General features: G+C 38.8%; 1 protein-coding gene across 1 annotated transcript; it reads right to left on the bottom strand.

The window, feature by feature from the left end:
- Positions 1-15,407: 15,407 nt before the first annotated feature.
- LOC123329606 (olfactory receptor 51V1-like) lies at positions 15,408-16,349 on the bottom strand. The gene has a single exon (XM_045162876.1). The coding sequence runs from the start codon at positions 16,347-16,349 to the stop codon at positions 15,408-15,410; it is 942 nt and encodes a 313-aa protein (XP_045018811.1).
- Between the last annotated feature and the right edge of the window lie 721 nt (positions 16,350-17,070).

Here is a 17,070-nt window from a genome sequence, read left to right as displayed (position 1 = left end):
ATCTACTAGAATGGCTAAATCTAACAGAGAATGAGTGGTGATGTGATTCTGGAGAAATGTCAACCATCGGATGTTGTTGGTAGGAACGTAAATATTGCAGCAGCTTTGGGAAATAGTTTCATGATTTCTCAAACTGATAAAATAGATTTATCATTTGGTGTACTTTTATGAAACTGCTCCATCTGTTCACCAATACACAGTCAGTTATTAAGTTTTACTCACATATCTTAAATAATAATTGTATTTGCTATCATATTCCCATTCTCAAATCACTACTTTGAGGCCACTATCATTTCTCTATTATGCTTTTGCCACAGGGCCTAAACTAAACTCTTTTCCCGAAGATTTTATGAGGAACAAAAATGCCACCAGTTCAGTTCAGTTCAGTCACTCAGTCGTGTCCAACTCTTTGCGACCCCATAAACCACAGCCCACCAGACCTCCCTGTCCAACATCAACTACCGGAGTTTACCCAAACTCATGTCCATTGAGCCGGTGATGTCATCCAACCATCTCATCCTCTGTCGTCCCCTTCTCCTCCTGCCCCCAATCTTTCCCAGCATCAGGGTCTTTTCAAATGAGTCAACTCTTCGCATGAAGTGGCCAAAGTATTGGAGTTTCAGCTTCAACATTAGCCCCTCCATAGAGCACCGAGGATTGATCTCTAGGATGGACTGGTTGGATCTCCTTGCAGTCCAAGAGACTCTCAAGAGTCTTCTCCAACACCACAGTTCAAAAGCATCAAAAATGCCATACAGAAATCCTAAAAATAAGATGCTTACTCCTTGGAAGAAAGGTTATGACCAACTTAGATAGCATGTTGAAAAGCAGAGACATTACTTTGCCAACAAAGGTCGATCTAGTCAAGGCTATGGTTTTTCCAGTGGTCATGTATGGATGTGAGAGTTGGACTGTGAAGAAGGCTGAGCGCCAAAGAATTGATGCTTTTGAACTGTGGTGTTGGAGAAGACTCTTTCGAGTCCCTTGGACTGGAAGGAGAGCCAACCAGTCCATTCTAAAGGAGATCAGCCCTGGGAGTCCTTTGGAAGGAATGATGCTAAAGCTGAAACTCCAGTACTTTGGCCACCTCATGCAAAGAGTTGACTCATTGCAAAATTCTCTGATGCTGGGAGGGATTGGAGGCAGGAAGAAAAGGGGACGACAGATGGTGAGATGGCTGGATGGCATCACCGTCTCGATGGACATGAGTTTGAGTGAACTCCGGGAGATGGTGATGGACAGGGAGGCCAGGCATGCTGCGATTCATGGGGTCGCAAAGAGTCGGCCATGACTGAGCAACTGAACTGAACTGAATAATAAAATATTTAGTGAAAATGTAGAATAATGAGTCTTTTTGCAATAACATTGTATCTTAATAGCATAAAAGGAAATTAAGACAATCTTTGCAACATAGGGGTTATAAATTTTTTATCCCCAAATCCTTTAATAATTGTTCATTAGGTCACTAGTAGGGAAATATTTAGATTTGAGGAAAGGCTCTGCATAGTCCATGAGGTCACAAAGAATCGGACATGAATTTCACTTTCACTTTTCTCTTCTCTTGTACGACACAAACTTGACCATCACAGTCCAATTATTTTGTAGAATGTCCCTAAGTGAGGTTTGTTTGATGAGTCCTCATGGCTATATCAGATTATCTGGGAATGCCATGGAAGTAAGGCTCTTTCCCTCCCATGTATCTGTTCAGGTTATTCCTGGTATGAATTTGCCTTATTACTGATCACTGTCACTGATAATTTAACTAAGATAGGGCCTGCCAGAGTTTGTCCCAGTTAAGTTATATATTTTCCTTTGGTATTTAGTATTTCGTGGGAGAAACTTTGAAACTATACAGATTTGTTACATTATCTTTGTTCCATATTTTTTTAATAGGTAATAAGTAGCCACTATCATCCCTTTAACATTCAATTTGTTCCAGATTAGGCCTGTGGGAGCACCATAATCTGGCTTTGGCATATTTTTGATATGTGCTTGGTATTCTTTGATAATTTATTTGCTTTTTGGTACAACAGTGTATTCAATGTACTTTCACTAACCTGGCCCTGGAGTTATCCATTTTCTGAAGAAGTTTTGGCTCTTTTTCATACAAATCACTAGAAGCTGAGAATTGCATTAATTCTTTGGCTGTCAACCACATAATAGTGATGTCCACTATGTAGTTCTTGTCAGTTGTCATCTCATGAATTCACAAGTTTAGTTTCTGTTCCTTTTCTTCAAGCTTCATCATGTACTATAGATGTTATTCTAGCACCTTCTAGAGGGCCCTCACATAAGGATGCAGGAATTTTCTTTTTCTTTTTTTCTGGATATACCATATCATGGATTCACTGACCCTGAACTCACAACAGCACTATGAATTACACCTGAAAGAAGCTTGTGTACCACATACTCTGTGTCTGTCATGTACATCCAGCTTCTTGCTCCTAGGACCACTAGACAGCACTATTTTTGGAGGCATTTTAAACAGGAAATTATCAGCAAAAGTACAAGAATGTTTAAATCATGGCACAAAATACATCGTGAAGAGGACATTTATTTATAGTATTTGAGGTGAAGCTTAAAGGAAGAATATTACCTTGTTTGACCCCAGCTAGGACACGTACAATTTCTCATACTCTGAGCATGTCCACACATGACCATAAAAAGCTCTGAATATTAATTTTCAGTAACAAATTGAACTATGTTGTGCTCCTATTCATCTGTGATAGTTTTCATTGATCTTAAATCAGTTTTGTCTGAAAGCAATGTAGTTAATGATATACATGTGTAGAGTCGTCACTTGTGTTGTTGGAAGAGGATGTTTGCTATGGCCAGTATGTTCTCTTGACAAAACTCTGTTAGTCTTTGCCCTGCTTTATTTTCTACTTCAAGGCCAAATTTGCCTGTTACTCCAGGTATCTCTTGACTTCCTACTTTTGCATTCCAGTCCCCTATAATGAAAAGGATATCTTTTGGGGTGTTAGTTCTAGAAAGTATTGTAGGTCTTCATAGAACTGTTCATATTCATCATCTTCAGCATTACTGGTTGGGGCATAGATTTTTATAATTATGATATTGAATGGTTTGCCTTGGAAACGAACAGAGATCATCTTGTCATTTTTGAGATTGCATCCAAGAACTGCATTTCAGACTCTTTTGTTGATTATGATGGCTACTCTATTTCTTCTAGAGAATCTTGCCCACAATAGTAGATATAGTGGCCATCTGAGTTAAATTCGCCCACTCCAGCCCATTTTAAGACACTGATTCCTAAAATGTGGATGTTCACTCTTGCCATCTCCTGCTTAACTACTTCCAATTTACCTTGACTCATGGACCTAACATTACAGATTCCTATCCAATATTGTTCTTAAGCATTGGACTTTAATTCCATCACCAGTCACATCCATAAGTGGGCGCTGTTTTTGCTTTAGCTCTGTCTCTTCATTCTTACTGGAGTTATTTCTCCAATCTTCTCCAGTAGCATATTAGGTACCTACCGATCTTGGGAGTTCATCTTTCAGTGTCATATCTTTCTGCATTTTCATACTGTTCTTGGGGTTCTCAAGGCAAGAATACTGAAGTGGTTTGCCATTCCCATCTCCAGTGGGCCACATTTTATCAGAACTCTCCACCAGGACCCGTCTGTCTAGGATGGTCCTACGTGGCATGGTTCACAGTTTCATTGATTTAGACAAGGCTGTGGTCCGTGTGGTCAATTTGATTAGTTTTCTGTGACTGTGGTTTTCCTTTGGTCTGCCCTCTGAGAGATAAGGATAAGAGGCTTATGGAAGCTCCCTGATGGGAGAGACTGTCTATGGGGGAAACTGGCTCTTGATCTGATGGGTGGGGCCATGATCAGTAAGTCTTTAATTGAATTTTCTGTATTGTTTGCAGCCAAGATGGAGAAGATCTATATAGTCAGCAAAAATAAGACCTGGAGCTGATTGTAGCTCAGATCATGTCTCCTTATTACAAACTTCAGACTTAAATTGAAGAAAGTAGGTAAAACCACTGGGCCATTCAGGTATGACCTAAATCAAATCCCTTATGATTATACAGTGAAAGTGACAAATAGATTCAAGGGAAGATATGATAGACATAATGCCTGAAGAACTATGGATGGAGGTTCGAGACATTGTACAGGAGGTAATGATCAAGATTATCCCCCATAAAAAGAAAAGCAAAAGGCAAAATGTTTGTCTGACGAGGCCTTACAAATAGCTGAGAAAAGAAGAGTAGCTAAAAGCAAAGGAGAAAAGGAAAGATACCCATCTGAATACAGAGTTCCAAAAAATAGCAAGGAGGGATAAGAAAGCCTTCCTCAGGAGTCAATGCAAAGAAATAGAGGAAAACAACAGACTGGGAAAGACTAGTGATATCTTCAAGAAAATTAAAGATACCAGGGGAACATTTCATGCAAAGATTGATGCACTAAAGGACAGAAATGGTAGAGACCTAACAGAAGCAGAAGATATTAAGAAGAGGTGGCAAGGGTACACAGAAGAACTATACAAAAAAGATCTTCACGACCCACATAATGATGATGGTGTGATCACTCGCCCAGAGCCAGACATCCTGGAATGTGAAGTCAAGTGGGCCTTAGGAAGCATCATTATGAACAAAGCTAATGAAGGTGATGGAATTCCAGTTGAGCTATCCTAAAAGATGATGCTGTGAAAGTGTTGCACTCATTATGCCAGCAAATTTGGAAAACTCAGCAGTGGCCACATGACTGGAAAAGGTCGGTTTTCATTCCAATCCCAAAGAAAGGAAATGCCAAAAATGCTCAAACTACTGCACAGTTGAACTCATCTCATACACTAGCAAAGTAATGCTCAAAATTCTCCAAGCTAGGCTTCAATGGTATGTGAACCATGAACTTTCAGATGTTCAAGCTGTATTTAGAAAAGGCAGAAGAGCCAGAGATCACAATGCCAACATCTGTTGGATCATCAAAACAGTAAGAGAGTTCCAGAAAAACAACTGCTTTATTGACTATACCAAAGCCTTTGATTGTGTGGATCACAACAAACTGTGGAAAATTCTTCAAGAGATGGGAATACCAGACCACTTTATCTTCCTCTAAGAAATCTGTATGCAGGTCAAGAAACAACAGTTAGAAATGGACATGGACGTCAGTCCAGGTTCAATGCATGATACTGGATGCTTGGGGCTGGTGCACTGGGACGATCCAGAGGGATGGTATGGGGAGGGAGGAAGGAGGAGGGTTCAGGATGGGAAACGCGTGTATACCTGTGGTGGATTCATGTTGATATATGGCAAAACCAATACAATATTGTAAAGTTAAAAAATAAAATTAAAAAAAAAAGAAAGAAATGGACATGGAACAACAGACTGATTCCAAATCAGGAAAGGAGTACATCAAGGCTGTTTATTGTCACCCTGCTTACTTAACTTATATGCAGAGTTCAGTTAAGTTCAGTTACTCAGTCATGTCTGACTCTTTGTGACCCAAGGACTGCAGCACACCAGGATTCCCTGTCCATCACCAACTCCAGGAGTTTACTCAAACTCATGTCCATTACATTGGGGATGCCATCCAACCATCTCATCCTCTGTCATCCCCTTCTCCTCCCACTTTCAATTTTTCCCAGCATCAGGGTCTTTTCAAATAAATCAGTTCTTCACATCACGTGGCCAAAATATTGGAGTTTCAGTTTCAACATCAGTTCTTCCAATGAATATTCAGGACTGATTTATTTTAGGATGGACTGGTTGGATCTCCTTGCAGTACAAGGGACTCTCAAGAGTTAAATATGCAAAATACATCATATAAGTTAAACATGAAGAGCACATGATGCAAAATGCCAGGCTAGATGAAACATAAGCTGCAATTAAGTTTGTCAGGAGAAATATCAATAATCTCAGATATGCAGATAACACCACTCTTATGGCAGAAAGTGAAAAACTAAAGAACATCTTGATGAAAATGAATGAGGAGAGTGAAAAGTTGGCTTAAAACTCAACATTCATAAACTTAAGATCATGGCATCCTGTCCCATCACTTCATGGGAAATAGATGGTGATACAATAGAAATAGTGACAGATTTCATCTTCTTGGGCTCCAAAATCACTGAAGATGATGACAGCAACCATGAAATTTAAAGACACTTGCTTGCTCCTTGGAAGAAAAGCTATGACAAACCTAGGCAACATATTATAAAGCAGAGACATTACCTTGCCAACAAAGATCCGTCTAGTCAAAGCTATGGTTTTTCGAGTATTCATGTATGGATGTGATATTTGGACTGTAAAGAGGGCTGTGTTACAAAGTATTGATGCTTTTGAATTGTGGTGTTGGAGAAGACTCTTGAGTGTCCCTAGGATTGCCAGGAGATCCTACGAGTTAATCCTAAAGGAAATCAGTCCTGAATATTCATTGGAAGGACTAATGCTGAAGCTGAAACTCCAATATTTTGGCCTGCTGATGTGAAGAACTGACTCATTGGAAAAGACTCTAATGTTGGGAAAGATTGAAGGTGGGAAGAGAAGGGGACGACAGAGGATGAGATGGTTGGATGGCATCACCGACTCTATGGAAATGAGTTTGAGCAAGCTCTGGGAGTTAGTAATGGTCAGTGAACCCTGGAGTGCTGCAGGGGTCACAAAGAGTTGGACACGACTGAGTGACTGAACTGAACAGAGTTTCAGTGTAGAATGATGAAAAAGTTCTGGAGCTAAGTTGTGCTTATGGTTACATAAAAAATGTGATTATTCTAATGACACTGAACTGTATATGGAAAAATAGCTACAATTGTAAGTTTTGTCTTATGGATATTTTACCATTACACACAAAAAAAATTCTTTATCACATACTTTATTAAACTGAAAACAAGGAAACCCTATGGATTCCAAATTAAAATAATTTCAATTTAGACATTTCAAAATGGAGATTCTAATAGGCTGAATAATGACCCACTAAAGATGTTTAAGGCAGAGGAACCAGAGACCAAATTGCCAACATCCGCTAGATCATCAAAAAAGGAAGAGAATTTCAGAAAAACATCTATTTCAGCTTTATTGACTATGCCAAAGCCTTTGACTGTGTGGATCACAATAAACTGTGGAAAACTCTGAAAGAGATGGGAATACCAGACCACCTGATCTGCCTCTTGAGAAATCTGTATGCAGGTCAGGAAGCAACAGTTAGAACTGGACATGGAACAACAGACTGATTCCAAATAGGAAAAGGAGTATGTCAAGGCTGTATATTGTCACCCTGTTTATTTAACGTATATGCAGGGTACTTCATGGGAAATGCTGGGCTGGAAGAAGCACAAGCTGGACTCAAGATTGCTGGGAGAAATATCAATAACCTCAGATATGCAGATGACACCACCCTTATGGCAGAAAGTGAAGAGGAACTCAAAAGCCTCTTGATGCAGGTGAAAGAAGAGAGTGAAAAAGTTGGCTTAAAACTCAACATTCAGAAAACGAAAATCATGACATCTGGTCCCATCACTTCATGGGAAATAGATGGGGAAACAGTGGAAACAGTGTCAGACTTTGTTTTTTGGGCTCCAAAATCACTGCAGATGGTGACTGCAGCCATGATGCAGTCATTATTATTCATTATTATTAAAAGACACTTACTCCTTGGAAGAAAAGTTATGACCAACTTAGATAGCATATTCAAGAGCAGAGACATTACTTTGCCAACAAAGGTCCGTCTAGTCAAGGCTATGGTTTTTCCAGTGGTCATGTATGGATGTGAGAGTTGGACTGTGAAGAAGGCTGAGCGCTGAAGAATTGATGCTTTTGAACTGTGGTGTTGGAGAAGACTCTTGAGAGTCCCTTGGACTGCAAGGAGATCCAGCCAGTCCATTCTGAAGGAGATCAGCCCTGGGATTTCTTTGGAAGGAATGATGCTAAAGTTGAAACTCCAGTACTTTGGCCACCTCATGTGAAGAGTTGACTCACTGGAAAAGACTCGGATGCTGGGAGGGATTGGGGGCAGGAGGAGAAGGGGATGACAGAGGATGAGATAGCTGGATGGCATCACTGACTCAATGGACGTGAGTCTGAGTGAAGTCTGGGAGTTGGTGATGGACAGGGAGGACTGGCGTGCTGAGATTCATGGGATCACAAAGAGTCGGACACGACTGAGCGACTGAACTGAACTGAAAGATGTTTATGTCCTAATCTCTAGAACCTGTGAATATATCAGTTTATATATTGAAAGGGAATTTGCAAATGTGATTAAGTTAAGCATCTTGACATATAGAGAAGTTTATGCATTATCCTGATGAGATTAATAGTGAAACTTTTGAAGGTCAAAATCAGAGAAGGTAATGGGTCAACAGAAGCAGAATCATATTGGGAATACAATCTAAGGAAAGTAGACAGTCTCTGAAAGCTGAAACAGGCAAAGAAACAGATTCCTACTTAGACTCTTTAGCAGAACAGAGACCTGGTAACCCATTTTAGACTTCTAACCTCCAAATCAGTAAGGTAATAAATCTATGCTTCAGCCCAACAGATTTGCAGTAGTTTGTTACAGTGATACTAGAAAACTAATATAGAGATATCTTACAGTCAGTTGAAAAAACAGTTGCTGTTTTCAAAACAGGGCAAGATTAATCCTGTAGAAATTATTGTGTTGATGACCTATGGAGAAATAAATGGCAACCCACTCTAGTATTCTTGCCTGGAGAATCCCACAGACAAAGGAGCCTGGCAGGCTACAGTCCATGGGGTTGCAAGAATCGGACATGACTTAGCAACTAAACCACCACCACTTTGAATTTGATGACTTAAATCCTGGTAGCAGTCTGTCTGTGGGTGTAATATCAACATAGGACCATTGGTGAAGTGGGTATTTTCAGAGATCTTGGTAACTGGATTCTAAAGCACTGGAAACAGAAATGAATCAGAAATGTCTTCTAGAGGAAACAGCTAGAGGTTGCAGAAGGATGAAAGAAACATGTAGAATATTTCTACATAATGTTAAAGATTCAATTTGAAAAAATAAATAATTCAAATAATATATTCAGTGTTGTTATATAATAGGACTAGAAATCCTTATGGACTCATGGTGCTATGATTTTACTGACTCAAATTCTGTCTGCAATGGGATGATATTTAGGGTTTGCTTGGCAGATGATGAGAGCATTATTTAGCATAGTCCTTATCTAGAATGGAAAAAAATAATAAACTCATTGAAAAGCAGTTAGCCAATTATTTGTCTATGTACATAAAAATTGCAATCATGTATTCCACTGCTCATATGAATTGAAAGATAATTCCATATGTGTCAAAATGTAGACTATTCTGGATAAGCCCATGCCAACTTAGTGCAAATATGAAGCTCATTTTCTTCCTAGAAATACAAAAAAACATGGAAAGAAATATGTAACTGTGCCAGTAGATTTATTCAGAATTCATTTATTCATTTGTTTTTTAAATAAAACTTGTATTGACAGTAGCCTCTGACTCATGGTTAACTGTAGTATTGAGGATGATGTGTGGCAGAACCAATACAATATTGTAAAGTAAAAAAAAAAAAAAAAAAAAAAAAGAAGAAGAAGAAGAAGAAAATTCAATCTCGTAAAAAATAAAATAAAATATAAGATAATCACTTAAATTTTTTTAAAAAATTAAAAAAAAAGGAAAGAAACTGATTGTAAAAATAGTAAAAATATATCTAGGACTTTCTCTGGTTTTGTTGTGAGTATTGTGGGTTCAGTTCATTTTTGGCTAGTTCCTTGGTCCTACATATATTTCTCAAGCAGAAATAAATGCAAAAGAAACAAAAGAGACCATAGCAAAAATCAACAAGGCCAAAAGCTGGTTCTTTGAAAGGATAAATAAAATTGACAAACCATTAGCCAGACTCATCAAGAAACAAAGGGAGAAAAATCAAATCAATAAAATTAGAAATGAAAATGGAGCGATCACAAGAGACAACACAGAAATACAAAGGATCATAAGAGACTACTATCAACAATTATACGCCAATAAAATGGACAACGTGGAAGAAATGGACAAATTCTTAGAAAAGTACAACTTTCCAAAACTCGACCAGGAAGAAATAGAAAATCTTAACAGACCCATCACAAGCACGGAAATTGAAACTGTAATCAGAAATCTTCCAGCAAACAAAAGCCCAGGCCCAGAAGGATTCACAGCTGAATTCTACCAAAAATTTAGAGAAGAGCTAACACCTATCCTGCTCAAACTCTTCCAGAAAATTGCAGAGGAAGGTCAACTTCCAAACTCATTCTATGAGGCCACCATCACCCTAATACCAAAACCTGACAAAGATGCCACAAAAAAAGAAAACTACAGGCCAATATCACTGATGAACATAGATGCAAAAATCCTTAACAAAATTCTAGCAATCAGAATCCAACAACACATTAAAAAGATCATACACCATGACCAAGTGGGCTTTATCCCAGGGATGCAAGGATTCTTCAATATCCACAATCAATCAATGTAATACACCACATTAACAAATTGAAAAATAAAAACCCTATGATTATCTCAATAGATGCAGAGAAAGCCTTTGACAAAATTCAACATCCATTTATGATAAAAACTCTCCAGAAAGCAGGAATAGAAGGAACATACCTCAACATAATGAAAGCTATATATGACAAACCCACAGCAAACATTATCTTCAATGGTGAAAAATTGAAAGCATTTCCTCTAAAGTCAGGAACAAGACAAGGGTGCCCACTTTCACCATTACTATTCAACATAGTTTTGGAAGTTTTGGCCACAGCAATCAGAGCAGAAAAAGAAATAAACGGATTCCAAATTGGAAAAGAAGAAGTAAAACTCTCACTATTTGCAGATGACATGATCCTCTACATAGAAAACCCTAAAGACTCCACCAGAAAATTACTAGAACTAATCAATGACTATAGTAAAGTTGCAGGATATAAAATCAACACACAGAAATCCCTTGCTTTCCTATACACTAATAATGAGAAAACAGAAAGAGAAATTAAGGAAACAATTCCATTCACCATTTCAACAGAAAGAATAAAATACTTAGGAATATATCTACCTAAAGAAACTAAAGACCTATATATAGAAAACTATAAAACACTGGTGAAAGAAACCAAAGAGGACACTAATAGATGGAGAAATATACCATGTCCATGGATTGGAAGAATCAATATAGTGAAAATGAGTATACTACCCAAAGCAATTTATAGATTCAATGCAATCCCCATCAAACTTCCAACAGTATTCTTCACAGAGCTGGAACAAATGATTTCACAATTTGTATGGAAAAACAAAAAACCTCGAATAGCCAAAGCGATCTTGAGAAAGAAGAATGGAACTGGAGGAATCAACCTACCTGACTTCAGGCTCTACTACAAAGCCACAGTTATCAAGACAGTATGGTACTGGCACAAAGACAGAAATATAGATCAATGGAACAAAATAGAAAGCCCAGAGATAAATCCACTTACATATGGACACCTTATCTTTGACAAAGGAGGCAAGAATATACAATGGATTAAAGACAATCTCTTTAACAAGTGGTGCTGGGAAATCTGGTCAACCACTTGTAAAAGAATGAAACTAGAACACTTTCTAACACCATACACAAAAATAAACTCAAAATGGATTAAAGATCTAAACATAAGACCAGAAACTATAAAACTCCTAGAGGAGAACATAGGCAAAACACTCTCTGACATACATCACAGCAGGATCCTCTATGACCCACCTCCCAGAATATTGGAAATAAAAGCAAAAATAAACAAATGGGACCTAATTAACCTTAAAAGCTTCTGCACATCAAAGGAAACTATAAGCAAGGTGAAAAGACAGCCTTCAGAATGGGAAAGAATAATAGCAAATGAAGCAGCTGACAAACAACTAATCTAAAAAATATACAAGCAACTCCTACAGCTCAATTCCAGAAAATTAAATGACCCAATCAAAAAATGGGCCATAGAACTAAATAGACATTTCTCCAAAGAAGACATACAGATGGCTAGCAAACACATGAAAAGATGCTCAACATCACTCATTATCAGAGAAATGCAAATCAAAACCACTATGAGGTACCATTTCACGCCAGTCAGAATGGCTGTGATCCAAAAGTCTACAAGTAATAAATGCTGGAGAGGGTGTGGAGAAAAGGGAACCCTCTTACACTGTGGGTGGGAATGCAAACTAGTACAGCCACTATGGAGAACAGTGTGGAGATTCCTTAAAAAACTGGAAATAGAACTGCCTTATGATCCAGCAATCCCACTGCTAGGCATACACACTGAGGAAACCAGAAGGGAAAGAGACACGTGTACCCCAATATTCATCACAGCACTGTTTATAATAGCCAGGACATGGAAGCAACCTAGATGTCCATCAGCAGATGAATGGATAAGAAAGCAGTGGTACATATACACAATGGAGTATTACTCAGCCATTAAAAAGAATACATTTGAATCAGTTCTAATGAGGTGAATAAAACTGGAGCCTATTATACAGAGTGAAGTAAGCCAGAAAGAAAAACACCAATACAGTATACTAACGCATATATATGGAATTTAGAAAGATGGCAACAATAACCCTGTGTACGAGACAGCAAAAGAGACACTGATGTATAAAACAGTCTGATGGACTCTGTGGGAGAGAGAGAGTGTCGAAAGATTTGGGAGAATGGCATTGAAACATGTATAATATCATGTATGAAATGAGTTGCCAGTCCAGGTTCGATGCACAATGCTGGATGCTTGGGGTTAGTGCACTGGGATGACCCAGAGAGATGGTATGGGGAGGGAGGAGGGAGGAGGTTCAGGATGAGGAACACGTGTATACCTGTGGTGGATTCATTGTGATATTTGGCAAAACTAATACAATTTTGTAAAATTTAAAAATAAAATAAAATTAAAAAAAAAAAAAGTGTCCATGAAATGTTAAAGGGAATGGGACTGGATGAAATGGATGGTGTGACATGGTTTGTCTAAGAGTCCTTAGAGCTGCAAAAATAACAAAGATTGGAGGGTTGACAGCTGAAAATTGATGAGTGTCCTGCTTCAGGTTTAGATGTAGTGCAGAGATCTGGATGGATCTTGGGAAGTTGCTGTCTTGGGAGAGGGTGTAGACAAAAGCAGTTGGACAAATGTAACAACACTGAATATCTTTGGTATTGAATGGGTGATCTTTGTGCTGGTTGGGTTTGCTATGAATGGGACCTGTTCTAGTGACTTCACATAAAGAATTGTCAGGAGAATAGGAACCGTCTCATGCCAACATGACATGCCAACCCTTCCAATGTGGGGAACAATGGTGTGGAACTGGACCTGGAAGGAAGGACTCAGTGTTCACAGGGTTCTGCAAGGAGGTTAATCTCAAGAACTATCTTTTCTGGATGGACAATCAAGGCTGATCACAGAGCCCGGGACAAGCAATGCATTGAAGGATATTCTGAGAAAAAGGAACAGTTTCTATTTTATTGATCTATATGGATACTGATTTCCTTTTGTCCTTTTGGCATGATGTGTCGATACGACAGGTTGTTTTTTCTTAAGTGGGATGGGAATACATTGAATGGAAATTATATTGAATTGGAAATATTTTTGCTTTTAGAGTGTTTGTCTTTGATGAATGCCTACTTTATTAGAAACTCAGGGTAGATCATGTGTGGCTTTTTTATGGGAAAATCCAAGCATGATTTGTTTAATCAAATAGTTTATTTATGAAATAAAATTAGAAATCACTGTAAAAAAAAAAGATAATCACTAAAAATGATGAATTCATCAAATCATCATGATGTACATTTTAAATATCTTAAAAATACAATGCCATACAGAAATCCTACTGATAGCTAGCTGGAAGCATCTTTTCAGCACAGGGAACTCAGCTCAGTGATCTACAATGACCTTGAGGGGTGAGACAGAGGCTTAAGATGGAGGGATATATGTATACTTATAACTGATTAATGTTGTTAAATAGCACAAACCAACACAACATTGAAAAGCAGTTATCTTCCAATAAAAATTTTAAATAATTTTTTTTAATTTCAAAAATAAAACCACTTACTAACTTTCATAAAGAAAGCTGAGTGCTGAAGAATTAATGCTTTTGAACTGTGGTGTTGGAGAAGACTCTTGAGAGTCCCTTGGACTGCAAGGAGATCCAACCAGCCCATCCTAAAGGAAATCAGTCCTGAATATTCATTGGAAGGACTGATGTTGAAGCTGAAACTCCAATACTTTGGCCACATGATGTGAAGAGCTGACTCATTTGAAAAGACCCTGATGCTGGCAAAGACTGAAGACAGGAGGAGAAGGCAATGACAGAGGATAAGATGGTTGGATGACATCACTGACTCAATGGAGATGAGTTTGAGTAAACTCCAGGAGTTGGTGATGGACAGGGAAGCCTGGCATGCTGCAGTCCATGGGGCCACAAAGAGTCAGACATGACTAAGTGACTGAACTGAACTAACTTTCAAAAAAATATTTAGTAAAAATGTAGAATGAAATTTATTCATGCAATAATGTCATCTTAAGAGCATAGAGATTAAGAAGACAATCTTTGCAATAGAGAAATTATCAATTTTCTTGTCAAAATTCCTTCAATAGACTTCCACAAGGTCACTAATGGGGAAAAATAACTAGATGAAAGGGAAGGTTTCTGCATCAGTTTCAGATGATATTTACATCACCACTAGAAATGAGGGAAACCCAATTTTACTGCATCATATGTTTTGACATGCTGCTGCTGCTGCTAAGTCGCTTCAGTTGTGTCCAACTCTGTGTGACCCTATAGATGGCAGCCCACCAGGCTCCGCTGTCCCTGGGATTCTCCAGACAAGAGCACTGGAGTGGGTTGCCATTTCCTTCTCCAAAGCATGAAAGTGAAAAGTGAAAAGTGAAAGTGAAGTCGCTCTGTCGTGTCCGACTCTTAGCAACCCCCCATGGACTGCAGCCTACCAGGTACCTCTGTCCATGGGATTTTCCAGGCAAGAGTACTGGAGTGGGTTGCCATTGCTTTCTCTGGTTTTGACATGAACATCACATAAAAGTCTAAATCTTAGACGTATTTTCAAAATTTTAGTTAATTAGAAATAGGTCTAGATGATCAAAATATTGATGAATTCGGGGTAACGCAATTTTTATATGATAATCATGCTTAAAGAATATGTCCACAAAATGTAGAGATATTCATTGTCATGTTCATAAGAACTATGATTATTCTACAGCAAATTTCAGAAGACTATCATGGAACGTAGATTAGAAAAACTCAATTCTCACCTTTATGATTAGCAAGACATAAGTTCTTTATATTCAAGCCCTCAAAAAGAACAAAAAGTTATAGAAAATAGTACTCAATGTGTAAATGGTTGCACAAATAGGAACTAGCATATTGTGTTGTCATTATAGTATTCTTACTGATAAAAACAAAGAGTTGCACTACATTTGCAGAGAAAACCACTTCTTCATCCTGCTTCGAATCTGTTGGGTCTTTACACTATAGATTATTGGATTCATCATGGGAGGAAAGAGAATATAGATGTTGCCCATAAGGACATGAACCAAAGGTGAGAGATGCTTTCCAAAGCGGTGTACCATAGTGAGACCAATGATGGGAATGTAGAAAACCAGAACTGCACAGAGGTGGGAGACACAGGTCTCCAGAGCCTTGAGCCTCTCTTTTCGAGATGCAATTGCCAGCACTGTATGCAAGATGAAAACATAGGAGATGAGAATAAGGACAGCATCCAACAACAAGGTACAAATCACCAGAGCCAGGGCATAGAAGCTATTGAAGCGAATGTCAGAGCAGGCCAGTCGGAGTAGATCCTGGTGCAGGCAGAAGGAATGAGAGACAATGTGGGGTCTGCAGTAAGGAAAGAACTTCAAACGAATGATGACAGGAAGAATAGACAAAGAGCTTCTTGTCAAAATGGTCACCATGAAGCAAATGATCCTGCTATTAGTCAGAATGGATGTATATCTCAGAGGATTGCAAATTGCTATAAAGCGATCAAAAGCCATGGCAAGAAGGACTCCAGACTCCATGAAAGATAGTCCATGAACAAAATAAGTCTGGGAAATGCAGGCATCTAGACCAATCTCCTGGCTGAGCCCCCACATCGTCCCCAGCACCGTGTATACTGTGGACAACCCCATGAACAGGTCAGTGAGGGCCAGCATGGCCAGGAAGTAGAACATGGGCTCATGCAGGCTCGGCTCAGTATGAACCACATGCAGCACCAGGCAGTTTCCCAGGAAAACCACAGCATAGATCGAAGAAAAGGGAACTGAAAACCAGGGATAGTATTGTTCTAGGCCAGGGAACCCCGTGAGAATGAATATCGAAGAGTTGATATTGGAAGCAGAAGAAGCAGACATGAATATTTGAAAAATAATTTCCAAGTTAAAATAAATATTTATTCACAATTTTGTTTAAACTTTCTGCTGCCTATAAGAATAGTCAGATATAACACACCCTCTTGGATTATCACCCAGGGAAAGCTGATTGTAGAATCCCAGGGAGTGTCAACTCTGTATTAGAAGTTACAGCACAAGATGACTTCATAGGGAACCTCCTTGGTATTAGTCTGAGAAGTTAGAGAAGATAATCAAGATCCTGATGATTTTAGGCAGAGTGAGTCATAAACTTCATTCCCTTTCAGTCTCTGAGAGACTAGCAGCACACAAGGCAGGTGACAGTGACTGCAGTTAGTGAGAGCACAGTGCTGTCTGTTCTGCTGCTCCTGAGAAGCCTCTGCACACTCTCTCCATCCCAAGTCCTTGAGCCCAGGCAGTCCGAGTGTTCACATTTATGAGGAAGGAAAGTAGAGGACTGATTGTGTGAGTTCAGTGAACCCATGCTCCTGGGACACCTGTGTCCCCTTGGGTAAATGATGTAAGTGAGAGATTCTGTGTGGTCACTTATAAACTAGTAGTTCCTGGAAATGTGAAGAATAGATGAATAACTGCATTTTCCAGGGAGTCCACAACTCTTTTTTAATCTTCAGTTCAGTTCAGTCGCTCAGTCGTCTCTGACTCTTTGTGACCCCATGAATCGCAGCACGCCAGGCCTCCCTGTCCATCACCAACTCCCAGAATT

The sequence above is a fragment of the Bubalus bubalis genome, chromosome 16, assembly GCF_019923935.1.
Source record: "Bubalus bubalis isolate 160015118507 breed Murrah chromosome 16, NDDB_SH_1, whole genome shotgun sequence".
In the NCBI taxonomy this organism is placed as follows: domain Eukaryota; kingdom Metazoa; phylum Chordata; class Mammalia; order Artiodactyla; family Bovidae; genus Bubalus; species Bubalus bubalis.
This window is presented reverse-complemented; position numbering and strand designations above follow the sequence as displayed.